Source organism: Mus caroli, unplaced genomic scaffold (assembly GCF_978045245.1).
Source record: "Mus caroli unplaced genomic scaffold, Mus_caroli_1 scaffold_1, whole genome shotgun sequence".
In the NCBI taxonomy this organism is placed as follows: Eukaryota; Metazoa; Chordata; class Mammalia; order Rodentia; family Muridae; genus Mus; species Mus caroli.
Window position 1 is genome coordinate 153,236,686 of NW_028227256.1, and position 14,988 is coordinate 153,251,673.

The window sequence follows — 14,988 nt, forward strand, 5'->3', positions numbered from 1 at the left end:
CAAGAGGGGAGGGCCCAGTCCACTGTAGGTGGGGCTATCCCTGCGCTGGTGGTCCTGGGTTCTTTAAGAAAACAGACTGAGTAAGCCACATGGACCAAGCCAGTAAGCAGCACCTTTCCATGGCCTCTGTATCAGCTCCTGCCTTCAGGTTCCAGCCCTGCTTGAGTTCCTGTCCTGACTTCCTCCAGTGATTAACTAAGATCTGAAAGTGTAAACTATTGAATAAACTCTTTCCTCCCCAACTTGCCTTTTAGTGTTCCGTCACAGCAATAAAAACCCTAAGACTCTGTGTGTGTGTGTGTGTGTGTGTGTGTGTGTGTGTAACTACCTATTTATATTTATTATAGATAAAAGGAAATCAACTCTCTCTTCCAAGTGAGGGTCTGTACTTTTGATATGTATAAACACTGTAATTAAACATGAAAGTTTGCTCAAATAGCAAGATAATGTTCTTCCCCGCCCCCAGGTTTTTTGATGTTGGTTGGTTGGTTGGTTGGTTGGTTGGTTTTGGACAGGGTCTCACTATGTATCCTTGGCTGGCTTGGTACTCAGTATATAGAAACTATTGGCCTCAAACTCACAGTGATCAGCCTGCCTCTGCCTCCTGAGTGCTTCGATGAAAGGCTTGCACCACCAAATGCCCCCCCGCCCCCGCTTTTGAGACAGAATCTCATCCGTATCCCTGACTCATTTGGCATTTACTGACCCTGAGCTTAAAGCAGTCCTGCCTCAGCCTCCTAAGTACTGGAATTGCAGTTGTATGCTACCCTGTCTAACTGAGAACTATACTTTGTGAGAAATTTAATGATGGGGAAAAACAGTAGAGTCCTAATATCATAGTAGACTCAAGATTGCAGTAGATTCCTTTCTGATTCCTTATACTGTTAGGCATTTGTACTGAGACTATAAACCCCTGAGGCAGTACTGACATTTTCAGCGCCTAACATTGAAAACTAGCAAGATAGATTTGAGTCTGACCAGTGCTGCTCTTTCCAGTTGCCCTTAGCTATACCCTGACCAGGTATAATTCTCTGGCACGAAACTCAGGCTCCACATTGGCATCACGCTGACCCTGTTCATAGACCTCAGTGCCCCTCCACACTCTTGCCCCTAATCTTGGGGGCACACACTTCTGACCAAAGCAACTCACATAGGAAAAGACATATACTCTCTCCTATAGCTCCAGACGGATGAGAGGCCCTCATGAAGCACTGGCACAGAGCAAGCCTAGAGCAGCTGGAACAGGATACCGAGACTCGGTACTTCACATAATGAACGCTCTCGAAGCAGCGAGCATTTAAAACGCTGTAAAGACTTTTCCCTCCAGCCTACTTTGAGTGATGAAGTGATAACTTCTCCACCAAGGCTGCACCACCCAAGCCTCCCCAGCAGCAGAACCAATGGAGGACCTAAAACAATGCCAAGAACCTGTGGGGACAGTTCTCACTCAGACCACACCAGTGACCTTCTGGGCTCCTTATTTTTGGTTGCCGTGTCCTGTATTTTTCCTGTTCTTAGAGTTTATTATCTATATTATTGTTGGCAGGAATCCCAAACTCCGCCACTGTGGCACCCTAGCCAGATGTACCCTGTCCACCCCTCCCTAGTTACTTCTTTCCTATCTTGGCTCACTCCCTCACATACGCCTCACCTCTAAATCCTCTGAGAAGCACACCACACACACAATCCCTGGGAGGACACAGACTACCCCGTGCTTGCCCCCCCCCCCCCCCGCCATCCGTAGGGGCTTCTAGGTGCTAAGGAAACCCTAAGGAATGACTTGTTTTCTTTCTTACTTACTGTCCAAATCAGTAAATAAGTTCTCCATGGCAGCTTCTTGCATTTTATTTAGAAGCTTAAATTGAGATGCCCATAGCCAAAAGTTTTGGAGTTAAGCCCCAGCCCCACATTACGTGGGAAAACAGGTACAGGGTGTTCCAGAACAGTTTGATGCTAGTTCAGCCATCCTTCTTCCTGTGGTAGAACAGTTTCCATAGGCACAGGCTCTGCATTCAGAGCAGCTGCTAAACTCTGCCCTCACTTGTACCTCTGATAGTTTGTTGTATGTATTCTTTCTGCAGATTGCTCTCAGTCTAAAAGGTAATACTACTTAGAAGTAGCAGTCTGTTCCATTGTTTTACACGTGTTCATGCTTAGAATAGCTTGGGTTTAAAGAAAAATAAAAACTAGAATATCTCACTTTCCTGTGTGATCTATAGGAGGTCTTGTTCTTAACTTCTGGAAATTTGCATACTTTCCGGAACTTATCTTTATGATGTTTGATCTGGTTACAAAGCCTAACGTCTTTAGCCTGGAATTTGCAAATCTTTTTAAAAGGTATTAACCCTACTAAAAGTCGCAGATTCTGTAGATTTGGGTAAAGACTTAGAAAACAGCATCTAGGGTTGGAAAGATGGCTTGGCGGTTAAGAGCACTGACTGCTCTTCCAGAGGTCCTGAGTTCAATTCCCAGCAACCACATGGCGGCTCACAACCATCTGCAATGAGATCCAATGCCCTCTTCTGGTGCATCTGAAGACAGCAACAGTGTACTCACATACATAAAAAAGAAAAGAAAGAAATCAGCATCTAATGAGTCCAGGGTAAACACTGCAGTACTAGCTCCTCTCTCTCTACTGCAGTGACCATGCCATCACACCTGACTGACTCTCCACAGATCTGTGTGTACACTTCCTCTGCTGTAGCTGCTGCCATGCACTGTTTCCAGTGCTCCAAGGTAGCAGCCCGATCTCCAGTGATGGTAAGATGCAGAAAAGCAGGGGCTTTCCCTGTGACTGACAAGCCTATAGAACGTTGGTACCCTGTATGTTTACAGTAGTTTGTGTACTTTTACGTACTTGCCGATCTTTTCTAAAGTCATCATTTGTGTTCTTTTATAGGACAACGAAGGTCAGACAGCTCTTCATTATGGTAAGGTGTTTCTGTGTTACTGCTCCTATCATCTCACCTATCTGAGCCTATATGACTGTAGAGCTGGTAGATATGCAGCGATCCTCATCAGCAATGGGGCTTTTCCACCCACTGCTAAGAACTTAGTTCATTTGTGGTACTGTCAGGAACAACCAAGATGCTAATCTTTGTTATTGTAGAATCTAATTTCTTCCCTAGTATAAAAAAAAAAAAAAGCAAAACTTTGTTGAGGTTGTAGAAATGACTCACTCGGTAAAGTGTGCTGTGCAAGTACGAGGATCTGAGTTCAGATCCCCAGAAGCCACACAAAAGCCAGGCACAGTGGCATGTATCTGAGCCCTGGGCAAAGGCAGAGAGCTCAGTGACAGACCTTGTCTCAAAAGATAAGGTGAACATCGGCAGAGGAAGATACACACCGTAGACCTCCAGCTTCCCTGTGTGTATACAGGGGCTGGCCCCCCTCATATATGCATACACCACACATTAAAAAAATAATAATTTGTTTGAGTCCCTAACGTGCAGTTGTACTATTTTGTAGCTTTAATTGCCCATAGTCAATTACAATCCAAAAATATGAAAACGTGAAAATTCTACAAATAGACAGTTAATCAATTGTAAATTATGTGTGTTCCAAGTAGCAGGAGAGACTCACACCGTCCTTGCTCCTTCAGTTTGGGATGACCCATCTTTTTCACTGACCTGGTGAAGCTATGTATATACCACACTACTCCTGTATTAGTCCCTTGGTAGTGTCTCAGCTACCAGAGCAGCTGATCACAGTGCCTGTGTTCAAGTGACCCTTTGGTAGCAGCCTGACAACTGAGCTGATAGCTCCCTCCTTTGCCTCACCTACCTCAGAGCATCACAGACTGTGAGCACAGTACACTACAATGTTTTCAGAGATAGTATATTCCTTTATCTCATTCCTTACAGCTGGTAATCTCTATATACTGCTGTATATAGATATTATATAGAGGTATAATATATATCTATATATATTACTGCTGGAAGTATATGTGTGTGTGTGTGTGTGTGTGTGTGTGTGTGTGTGTGTGTGTGTTGCTTGGTCCTGTCTTCACTTTCTTGAATTTTTTCTCTCAGATAAAGGGAGACTTCTATAATTGAAAAAAAGTTTAATTCTTAATTTTTGTCTTCTCTACTGATTATCTTTACTTAAGCAATGTATAAAATATAGTAAAAACGATTTGTAAAGCAGAAATATTAGCATGGCTCTTAGAGAACTATTAAATAAATTCAGTTAAATAGCAAGATATTAAAGTATTTCATAAATTATAAAATACTGGCAAATATTCAGAGATTTTATTGTTTATGATTATTATTGAAAAAATACAGCTATCAGTGTTTAAATCAAGTTAAGGTCCACCCACCCGTGGCTGTCTCAGACACACAGGCTGCTTTGCCAGGCTTGGCCCTGCTGGGCTAGGATTAGTATCAGGGCCTCAGATGCCCGTCAGCACCTTTGTCTGGTCCTGCGCAGCTGTTTGGTTGCTGTGAGCGTCGCTGGATCACCTGGGAGTCTAGACTGTAGTACTAGCTGTTTGCAATCCGTGTAAATCAGACTGATGATGAAAACTGAAATGTCTACAAATTTATGAGCTTACTGGTATTACCTAGATAGTAAAACTAGCAGGAAGAAAGGAAACTTGTGAGACTAATTCACTTTTGAACATAAATACCAAAATCCTAAGGAAAATATTAGCAAATGAAACCATCATTGTACTTTAGACACAAAGTTATATCATAATCGTGTTGAGTTCTTCCCACAAATTGAAGGGCGGTGTAAGGTTTTTAAAGTTTATTAGTATGACTTTCTACATTTCTAAGTTAGGTGAAATACCCAATTAAGTAATTCAGATGTATAAAAAGCTTGAGAGAAAAGTCAACTCTCAATTTAAGAAGTTTAGAAGAGTGGCTCAGACCTCATGGGTTTAAGCCAGACTTGTGCTTGACATTCGCGGTCTCCTGCTGACTCTGCACAGACTGTTTAAATCACTCACTTCAGTTCACACTTAGTGAAATGGGGACCATGGCCTCAGACTAGGTATGAGGATATAAGAGGTTAATTTATGCAAAGTGCTCAGGACCATGTCTGATTCCTGCGAAGGATGCAGCAAATGTCAGCAGGCTCTCTGATAGAATCCTCTGATAAAGTAGAAATACAGTATTAGGGTTGGACCCAAGAGTGCATGATCTTTCTGTTATAGGACAGTCAAAAATGGGGAGACTCCAGCATCAGGAGACAGGGGATGATTAATTTAGCAGAAGTGGCTTGGTAAAACTCGGAGGGGTGCTTCTGGGATTCTTATACTGATGTGATAATGAATGTACACGTTACATGAGTATATTCATCTTAAGAAAACATATATATGACTGATACTCTCATGCATGTATTTTGTAGCCTAGTAAAGCTTACACAGAGAGAGACAGAGCCTGTCTGATGTAGAGATCCGGGAGCAGTGTTGTCCTGTCTGTTCTCTCATCTTCCCACTAAATGGCCAAGCTTAGGTGCTTGTTTCCCCCGCTGTCGGATGAAACTCTGGTGGCTGGAAAGGTGCTGTGAGCTTTTCAGCAGTCGAGCTGTGCGAGCAGAGGCACTGTGCATCCAGGATGGGTGGTTCCATATCGACTCCTGTTTGCTACTGTCATGCACATCTGCAGTGCCAGAGAGACCCACAGTATCTTCTGGAAGATAATTAAAAAGAAAGGAGGAAGGGAGGGAGGGGTGTTATATTGTTTTTGAAACAAGGCCCTAGTCTATAGCTAGGATTTACCTGGAACTTGCTATGTAGCCCAGGCTTGCTTCAGACTCATAATACTCCTGCCCAGCCAAAGTGCCAGGACTGCAGGCATGCACTGGTCCTTGGACAGTGAGGCAGAGCTAATATCCACAACTATACCATGAGTAAACACATATCGATGCTGATATCCTGTGTGCTTTTATAATCATCTTTCTGTTCACTGAGACATTACACATTAATAAAAGTGATCCTTAATTCAGATCGTGTCCAAAATACATCTATTGAAACACCCTCTATTTCTGTCTCTCAGGTTATATTAATTACTGTGGAAAGAACCAAGCAAAGAACTGTATATGTTACAATCAACATAATTAAACACTAAAATAATATCACTAGTCAGACATTTGACATTAAAGATATATACAACTAAAATGTTCTGACAACTCAGGAATGTTTCATAAAAACACTTTCCAATTAATAATCACTTTTAGAGGACTTCACCTTTAGTTTTATTTCTTTGCTAGTTTACTGGACTTGTAATAGATACTTTGAGAATAGTGAGAATCATCTTATATGTGATAATAATAGTGACCATTTATTAAGCACCTATTATATGCCTAGGAGTCTGTTGAACATTTAGTCATCTAATGTTATTTAATCCTTTTTATTTAGTGGGTGCTCAGTGACTGTTGATTTGGTTTTAGGACCTTAACCTATTGTTGGAATTTTCACAGAACTGTGAGTGTGGTTAAATACAGTGAGTGCAGACAGTGTTGGGGAGGTCTTTAGGGGCTTAGCTATTACTTTTTATGAATTATGGTTGAGCTTGACAGCTGTCCTTGTGTTGACAGCTCTTCTGATTATAGCAGTTGTCAAACTCCATCCTTAAGCAGGCTGTAAATCCTGGCTTCTTCCGATTAAAACTGGGTCAGAGCCAATCGCAGGTTAACTAGAGGCCATTATTGTACTACTGGACATCTTTACTAGTTTGTCCTAAATGGTCTTTGTGTGGAAACATATTAAAACCCTTATTTACCCACATTTTACCTGAGTGTTTTGAGTCTTCAAATATTGGTCCTCTTGTTATTTTGTGTTTAACTGTGGTCCTTGCTGGAGTACGTTGCAGTAAGTGTGGTCTTCCTTATAAATGGCCTGTTAGCTTTCCCCTCCTCTTCCTCCATTGGGAATACTAATATCATTGCATCTGTGTCTCCCAGGGGAAATCAAGGCTTTTCCTTGCACGTGTGGTCATGTGATTGCAGAGTGGGCCGGCTTTGTATCCTCCTGAGCCCTCAGGCTTCCACGGAAAGCGCCATCTGTTCTGCTCCTTCCGTACTGTTCCAGGGCAGTGGGAGGAGGAATTAGAGAGAAAATAAATAAAATTTTAAAAAAAGAAAGAAATTCATCATCAGAACCCCGAGGATTAATGGAGTCAGAAGGCTCCCTGCCCTGAATGGGAATCCATCTTCACCTGGGCCAGTGTCAGGGCTGCCTGTAAGGCACTTGACAGATAGAGGTTCCCAGGGCACCATAAATTCAGCAACTGTGCCGGTCCCTGTAGACTGGCTCAGGCTTTTCCAACATGGGCTTCAGACTGTGTCTGTCTTTCCCAGCACAGTGTGGGCACCGATGTGGCCCCTTGCTGATTTGGTGACTGTTATCACTGGTCCCCCTCTCTGTTCTTGCCTTCTTTCTCTTGTCATCTTTGCCTTTGTTTTTGAGAGTATGAGGAGATTACACGTTCTCGCTTGTGACCTGTGATTCCCTAAAGATGCAAAAGGGAGGAGAATGAATTTTGAGTAAATTCTAACTTCTCTCAGCACCATTCTGGATAGAGCGGACAAAACCAAACCAAATCAAACCAAACCAAAGCATGCACTGGGATAGCTCACCATGGGATTGGAGGCCAGGTCAGTTTCTTCAACAGCAATTTGTTGGGCATCTGCGTGGACCAGTCTCCCCCAGGTACCAGCCTGCCCCTAGCATGCGCCCTTCACATCAGCACAAAATTAACTTGTGTGGCTTTGTAGGCGGGATCCCACCATTTATGTCAGCCCCTCTTTTCTCTCTGGTATTACTCCCTGCTTGCTTCTGCTTCTGTGTGGGTCTGTCTTGTTTATAAACCTCAGGTGCTTGTTAATAAAATCCCTTTTATATAGGAATGTACACCACACCCTGCTCTGAAATACTGTGAGTTAAATCTCACTTCTTAGTTAGACTGGAGCTAAAATTCTACTCACATCTGTCCTGCTAGGGGACTCTCACACAGCGCAAGTATTGTTTCCTTAGGAGAGCTGCAGTCAGCTAGCCATAGGATTAAATTCTTCAAGCCCTCCTCCCTCTGCTCCTGAGTCTGAATCCTGAGATTATAGCACACTTCACTGCTCGGATGCTGACTCCATGGCACGGCACATGTGAGGCCACCCCTTTGCCTGAAAGGTCACATTCTGCATCTTTAGCAGACGTCTGCTTAGCCCCATCCCCCTGCTTAAATGTTGGCTTTCCTGAGTGACAGACTTATATATGGAGTTTCTGACTCTGTTAAAAAGGTCCCAAGCAAAGCTAGTGGGCCTCGCAGGACCTTGATTCTGGCGGTGTGAACGCTGAGTGCCGTTGTTTAGAAGGTAGCTGTCCCATGGATAGTTCTTCACAGCTTGTGTCCCCTCGAAGCTGCTGGACGCCATGCATCTTTAACTTTCTTCTATTTTATGGGACTCTGCGCATTTCAGCCGAAGTAGATATTCAGTTATTCATGATTAAACTCCAGAAATTTGGAGTAACAATGTTAGCTGAAGTTATTTGAGGGTGCAATTCTAAATGACCAGTGTCACTTGGTGGTCTGGGCATATGGCTCTGTGGTAGAGAACATGCTTAGAACACATAAGGCCCCAGCATCACAAAACAGAATGGCGAGAGGAGATTTGGACAGAAAGGTTCTAATTTTAAACACTTTATTTGATCTTGGGCCTTGGCAAAGACAGTCCTGCCTCTACCTGTCCCTATTTTGATGTTGTCTCAGGATATACCACATCCGTTATATCACCACTCAGCAGCTGCCCTAGGATTGTGTCTTAGTCAGGGTTTCTATTCCTGCACAAACATCATGACCAAGAAGCAAATTGGGGAGGAAAGGGTTTATTCAGCTTACACTTTCATACTGCTGTTCATCACCAAGGAAGTCAGGACTGGAACTCAAGCAGGTCAGGAAGCAGGAGGTGATGCAGAGGCCATGGAGGGATGTTCCTTACTGGCTTGCTTCCCCTGGCTTGCTCAGCCCACTCTCTTATAGAACCAAGACTACCAGCCCAGAGATGGCACCACCCACAAGAGGACCTCCCCGCTTGATCACTAATTGAGAAAATGCCTTACAGCTGGATCTCATGGAGGCATTTCCTCAACTGAAGCTCCTTTCTCTGTGATAACTCCAGCTTGTGTCAAATTGACACAAAATTAGCCAGTACAGATTGAAACAGACAATTGCTTCTCCTATTCTTCATCTGTCCATTCATCAAATGCTTCTCTCACATACAAGAGACCCCACAGCACTGAGGGCAGAGAGAGGGCTCTCACACAGGCGGGTATTAGTTCAGAAAGTCTCTACTTTGGCTCACTTAGAACCAGGTTCTCTCTGGTTATGGACAGGAGCTTAGTGACTAAGTATATTAGGATAGGGAATATAAAAAGATGTCAGAGGGCCACTGAGATGGTCCAGCCATGACAAGACTAGGCTCACAACCAAAAGAATAAAAAGGCACCAGAGCTGCACCAGTTACAGCCCACCATGACCTGGCTTTTGCTCAACAGCTCTTGCCTCCTTCACAGCATAAAACCTGGAAGTTCTAAGCTAGAAACAGCGCCCGCCTGGGAGTGAACATAGCCAGGTCCTGGAATTATTAATACCAGTAGGGCAGTGCATATGCACACACCCGCACACAACAGTTGGGCCAGCTTGAAGATTTGGGGAAATGTAGAAATCATCACTCCTGAAAGCTGATTGAGGACTGTAACCATCTCAGAAGGACACAAAGCTCCCATCTCATCCCACGATCAGCCTCAACCCGAGGAATAAGCAACAGTAGTCTCCGGGGTGGGAGCTTAGGAGGGAAGAACGGACAAGGCTCCTGTGGTTCTGCATCTGGAAAAGTACACAGACTATTTCAGAAAACAGAGAACACTTTCCAAGAATATTAGCAAGTAGAGTATACCCAAGTACAAATAAAGTATTACCCAGGGGTCCAAATTGGTTTAATAGTTTGAAATCATTACATTATACCATAGTCATCAAAACAAAGCATAAAAAAACATCTGATATAGGTGGGAAGGGCTGTTAACAAAATTCATCCTCCTGTTGTGGCTACAATAACCATATAGAAGCCCAGTGGTCTTCACCATTAACCCCGCACTCAGGCCACAGGGGCAGATTACTCTCTGAGTTCAAGGCCACCCTGGTCTACCTGGTAAGTTCCAGGACAGCCAGGGCTGCATAGTGAGACCTTGATTCAGAAGCAACTAGCAAAATAGGAGTAGTGGGAGCTTCCTCAGCCCGTGGAAATCAGTGGCTTAAGCCATGTGCAGTGTTGAAAGGCCAAGTGTTCTTTCCCCTCTGCACAGCACGTCCTCATTCCTTTACCCTAGAGTTGGCTGTTGCCATGTTTGTAAGTTCTCAGAGCAGGAATCTCAACTGTATCCTTGACAGAGCTGGTGCAGCCTCTGCTCAATAAAACGGCCTCTGTGCCTTTTCTCAGAAGGCTTGCTGCTCTTGTGTGATGTGTCGCACCACAAAAGCCACTGGAAAATGTCTTGAGTAAGGGGAATTACAGCTGTAAAAAGGGTCTGTCCTCCCTGGCTTAAGAGTCAGGAAAATCACCAGTATCATCTGGTGAGCCCTCCTGTGTGCCTGTCCAGTCATGTCCCTCCTTAGTGCCCCCTGTAACCATGGTGATTGCCAATATTCAGTTTTTGTTTAGTTTTGTTGAAACAGTGTGCTTCCAGCTGGCCTAGAATGCCCTGTGCAGACCAGGCTGGTCTTGAACTTTGACCCTCCTGCCTCTGCCTCCCAGGTGCTGGATTTCAGGTGTGTGCCACCCTGCCCAGCTTTATTGCAGATTTTATATGAATGCTTTCTCTTATAGTTTCACTACATATTTGCATGTCTAAGAGATAATGTTTAATTCTATTTTTACATATTTCTTTAAATAGAATAATAAATAATTCTTTAAATAGAATCCTACTAGACTGCATTATTCTGGTTTTTTTTTATTCTTCAACATTATGTCTTTGAGACGAACCCAATGGTGTATGAAGTTGGGGTTCCTTAGTTTCCCCTTCCAGATGAGCAGTGTCTGTGCCTACATGTTACTGCTCATGAGCGGTTGAGCCGTCTGCATTTGATGCCCATGGAGAAAGGTGCTGATACCGACAGTCTTCAGATATCAGCTGGGGAATGAACACGGGCAGGAAATCTCTGTAGACTGTCACTAGAAGCAGGTCCTTCTTTGGAGGGGTGTGTGTTTAGGGACAACCTGTAATGACAAGTTATTGTCCAAAGTGACTGCCCCAGAGTTCATGCTCCGGATCTAAGGGCACTTTCCCTGCACCAGGTCTCCCCCGATCACCTTTCGTGTGTGTGTGTGTGTGTGTGTGTGTGTGTGTGTGTGTGTGTTGCTGTTATGATTCATTTGGTGTAAAATGCCTGCTTTTGCCTTCAGCTCAGTCATCTCAGAGCCTTCTAATTGTTAGATATTTGTTTCCTCCTTGCTTGTAATCCTGGCTTTGTCATAAATCTGACTTCTGTATATATGCTGAAGAGTAGAAAGCTCTCTGCTCTAACCTTTGGTCTGTTTGTCTGTCCTGGGGGCAGTAACAATACCATCTTCATCACAGGTCTTGATGTTGGGGGTCTCCCCTCCTGTGCCTTAGACTCAGCGACCCCAATAATGCTTTTCACTCCGCTCAGGGTCTTCAGGACTGAGAGATGGCTCAGTGGGTAAAGCACTTACTGGATCATCACTAGGGAGTGAGTCCAGGCCCCGACACACACACACACACAAAAGCAGGGCTGCACGTCTCTAACCCCAGTTCTGAGGAATGGAGACAGGATTCCAGGAGCTTGCTGGCCAGCCAGCTCCAAGTTCAGGAAGAAACCCTTGTGGGGAGCATGAAGGAGGATGTTTGCTGCTGATCTTTTTTTTTTTTTTTTTTGGTTTTTCGAGACAGGGTTTCTCTGTGTAGCCCTGGCTGTCCTGGCACTCACTTTGTAGACCAGGCTGGCCTCGAACTCAGAAATCCGCCTGCCTCTGCCTCCCGAGTGCTGGGATTAAAGGCGTGCGCCACCACGCCCGGCTCAGCTGCTGATCTTTGACCTCTATACACACACACACACACACACACACACACACCTGCACATACATCTGAACATACAAACCTACACACAAGATTTCACACAGTGAGACCAGGCAGTGGTGGTGCATGCCTTTAATCCCAGTACTTGGGAGGCAGAGGCAGGTGGATTTCTCAGTTTGAGGCCAGCCTGGTCTACAGAGTGAGTTCCAGGACAGCCAGGGCTATACAGAGAGACCCTGTCTCAGAAAAAAAAAAAAAAAAAGATTGAACATAGTGATGGTCTAATTACTAGATCAGCTTTTTTCCTACCTAAATTCAAGTGTGTGTGTGTGTGTGTGTGTGTGTGTGTTCAAAAACAAAACAAATAGGTTTATTTGATGCAATACATTTAGCCTTTTGACATTGGTTACCCAACTATTATTATTTGAAAATATAGATCAACATAAAGCCATTGCATTTTTTTACTCTTTGCTATTATTCTCTCCTTGCAGATAGGGTCAAAAGTCTCACAGTTTTACAAAAGAACTGTGTGTTTCTGTGTGATGAAAAGATGTAGTTTCTTAAGACTTGTTCTAGCAGCAAGGCCCAAGCATCCTGCAGCTACCATCAGGGTGGGCAATGTGTAGGCCTCCTTGCTACCCACCTTTGCCATTCCTGCTGCACGGAGCGGCTCCCCTGACCTACGGTAAACCCGTTTGTGTGTGTCAATTCTCTTGCAGCCGCTGCCTGCGAGTTTTTGGACATCGTGGAACTGCTGCTCCAGTCTGGCGCTGACCCCACACTCCGAGACCAAGACGGCTGCTTGCCAGAAGAGGTGACGGGCTGCAAAGCGGTCTCTCTGCTGCTGCAGCGGCACAGAGCTAGCAAGGCTTGATCCAAAGCCTGAAGAAGCACAGTTTGGCAGACTAGGACTTCCGGGATAAAAGAAACTGCAAAAATAATACTTCTTTTACCGCCCATCTTTGGTATGCATTGGCTAATAAAATCAGTTCGAGGAACTGGGATTTCGACGTCTCAGCAACTCATTCTCCATGCATACATTGTGGGGGAGTCTGGGGTTGGTGATGAACATGTGTACTGTGCATAATATAATCCAATTCTGCCTAGCATGCTTTGAAATTTATCACTGCTATGGAAGGTGGGGAGAGGAGCAGACAGATCATATTTCACAATATTAAACATGGCTCCCCTCTCCTCTGTGCATCTCTCTCTCTCTCTCTCTCTCTCAAAATACAGAAGCAAAGTGTGCCCATCAGCACTACAGTGACAATTAGGAAAGTTCTGTGAAATCCCAGCATAGTAGAAAGCAAATGACCCCGTAGCATTTCACAGCTAATCTGTATAGGTAGGTAAGATGGCTGTTCCCTAAAGACATGCTTGAAAATGTAAGGAGAAAGAGGGTGTTAAAGCAAGTAGCAGCATGGCCTAGTAGGTCATCAATGGGAGGAGAGGCCCTTGGTCCTGTGAAGGTTCTATGCCCCAGTATAGGAAAATGCCAGGACCAGGAATGGAAGTGGGTAGGTTGGGGAGCAGGGGGAGGGAGAAGAGGATAGGGGATTTTCGGAGGGGGAACTAGAAAAGGTGATAACATTTGAAATGTAAATAAAGAAAATAATGGGCAGTGGTGGTGCATGCCTTTAATCCCAGCACTTGGGAGGCAGAAGCAGGTGGATTTCTGAGTTCAAGGCCAGCCAGGGCTACACAGAGAAACCCTGTCTCAAAAAACTAAAAAAGAAGAAAAGAAAAGGAAAGAAAAATGAAAGAAGAAATTAGTCGCAGTGCAAACATAGCCATTAAGAGCTAGTTCCCTAACAGGAGTGACTGTTAAACTGGGAAGTACCTTACATAGTGCAGCCCACTGCTTACAGTTTTTGTTAGCTTGTGCTAGCCTACCCTGAGCAAACCCCTCCACAGCATAAGGCATATGAATACTGCTTGTTTTGTGATTTTTTTTTTTTGTAGCCTACCTTCGTTCAACCTGAGATGCAAAAACAAAGCATTCACCAAGACTAATCATTTTTAAATCATTGCTTAAGGACCTACCTGTGGAAATACACACATTGGTGCCTACTGAAATGTGGGTGTAATTCTCTGTTCTTTGTTCCTTTACCACAGTCCTCTCTGCGTTGAGGCTACCTCTAACCTAAGCCTTTTATGGTCCACATTTATCAATGTATTTTTAAAATACTATACATTGGGTACAGTAAACGTCACCCAAACTCTGCGGGTTTTAACTGGCATTACCTCGTTCATCTTTGAGCATTAGCAAATCAAGTTACTCGTTCATTTAAACATGTTAGACTATTTGTCTGAGCAAAAAACCATCCAGGAACTTCTTTTTCTATATTTCTTCCTTTTGCAGACTAAGATCAGCGTTTCTTAGACACATCTTTATTGCTTGTTCTGCCGCATTTAAAACTAGATAGACTTTAAACCCCTATTCTTTTGTTCCCAATATCTGAATTTCCAAAAACCGTACTATCACATAGTAATCTGTAGATCATTTTCCTGGGTCTTCTATGAAGACTTCATCCATAAATGTCAGAGAACACTGAGTCGTGGTTAATTTCATTCCCTTTAAATTATTGAATTACTATGCCAGCACGTCACATACCACGGATCCTGAGTTCATTACTAAAGGCTGCAGTTCATCAACAAAGAAGCAGGCAGCCTGTCATCTTTCCTGATACATGGTGACTGTGTTTCCCCTACAGTGCAGCGAGCTATGTAAAGACCAGTAGATACCTTAGCTTCATCATGTTAGTCCTGTGTAAGGCAACTGATTATTAGGAAATACCATAGAAAGCCTTCTCCCAGGAGACTCATTTCTGTGTATACCTCAACAAACACTTGAAGATGTCTAGCTTTTTTTGATTTTGTTGTTTTTTGGTTTTTTTTAAGATTTATTTATTTTTATTATATGTAAGTACACTGTAGCTGTCTTCAGACACTCCAGA

General features: G+C 43.8%; 1 protein-coding gene across 1 annotated transcript in view; it reads left to right on the forward strand.

The window, feature by feature from the left end:
• Nucleotides 1–13,044, forward strand: part of Acbd6 (acyl-CoA binding domain containing 6) — a 142,057-nt gene extending 129,013 nt beyond the window's left edge. Inside the window, exons 7-8 of the mRNA XM_021161212.2 lie at nucleotides 2,900–2,930; nucleotides 12,751–13,044. Coding sequence (XP_021016871.1) covers nucleotides 2,900–2,930; nucleotides 12,751–12,905 — 186 coding nt within the window. The 3' untranslated portion in view covers nucleotides 12,906–13,044. The remainder of the gene's footprint in view (nucleotides 1–2,899; nucleotides 2,931–12,750) is intronic.
• Nucleotides 13,045–14,988: the final 1,944 nt, after the last annotated feature.